The 1,074-nt window shown below is 57.5% G+C and overlaps 1 protein-coding gene across 1 annotated transcript; it reads right to left on the bottom strand.

Moving 5' to 3' along the window:
* Positions 1-157: 157 nt before the first annotated feature.
* SPRG_11975 (hypothetical protein) lies at positions 158-447 on the bottom strand (the record flags this gene model as incomplete). Its single annotated transcript, XM_012351006.1, has 2 exons — positions 158-189; positions 249-447. 2 exons carry the CDS (start codon positions 445-447, stop codon positions 158-160), a joined length of 231 nt encoding a protein of 76 aa, XP_012206396.1.
* Positions 448-1,074: the final 627 nt, after the last annotated feature.

Raw genomic sequence — 1,074 nt, 5'->3', positions numbered from 1 at the left:
AAGGATCTGCAGAAGCAGTGCCATGACAGCGAGCGCAGGGCACACGCGATCAAAACCCATCGCGACCAAACACCGACAGAGACGATCAAGAAGCGCGAAAGCTTCGACGACGCGCTGTCCTCATCGCGGAGCGGCAGAAACGTCGAAAGCACCTCAACTAGACGACCAGAAATACGACGAAGAGACCGGCTGCGTGGGTGCGTGCAGCTGGTGCTTCGTATCAAGGAGGGTCGGCGGTGTGAGCGCACCCTTCTCTTCAGGCCCCTTGTACATAGGCTCGACCTGGTTGTCCGTCACGTCGCCGGTATCCGTGCATCCGTGCGGCTCCAAAGCGCTAAAACTCTTGCCGTGGCCCATTTTCATGGTGCGTCCGTCAAGGTTGGGTTCGGCCATCGTCGAGTCGTCCGCGGCAGCGGTGCGCTCAAGCGTGGCATCGGCCTCCATCATGATACCCCGGCGGCGGCGTCATGAGAAGCATCACGATCGTCCGGCGTCGCGACGTCGGGATCGTTGTTCGGCTGCTGGTCCTGCGGAGCAACGGCAGCGTCATCGTCGCACGGCGGCGACGACACAAAAGCGGCGGCAACGGCGCGGTTTGACGGCGGCGTAGTCGCAGAGGTGGTAGGCGGCATGATCGATGTGAACAAGTGCTACCAAATGTAACGAGTGGCCTTGGACGTCTCCGTTGGACACTGCTACTGCGCGTAATGAGGAAGCGAAAAAGCCTTGCACAAGACCCGTTGGTCGAGAGGAGGCAAAACTGAAAAGTGATCATTGGAAAGAAAGACGACAAAAGACTAACCTAAACTGACTATGCTGGATACGATGAACTAGACTAAGGGCATACTTCAACGTGGTAAGACGAGGCAACGAGGCACGTGCAAATGCGTATGTGCAGAGAATGCAGAGGCTGATGGGACTTGGACTGATATGGATGCAAGATGAAGTGGAACTGAAGAAAGGACGACATGGCGTGTGTGGACACGGCGACGATGCACAGTGACACACACGTTCGGGGGAGATGGTGGTAGCCGGGCGACTCACCTTGTTACAGCGACAACGAGCGAGTCAACC

This window comes from Saprolegnia parasitica (assembly GCF_000151545.1).
Source record: "Saprolegnia parasitica CBS 223.65 unplaced genomic scaffold supercont2.73, whole genome shotgun sequence".
Taxonomy (NCBI): domain Eukaryota; phylum Oomycota; class Saprolegniomycetes; order Saprolegniales; family Saprolegniaceae; genus Saprolegnia; species Saprolegnia parasitica.
The sequence above is the reverse complement of the archived record's forward strand: the minus strand, read 5'-3'. Positions and strand labels throughout refer to the sequence as shown.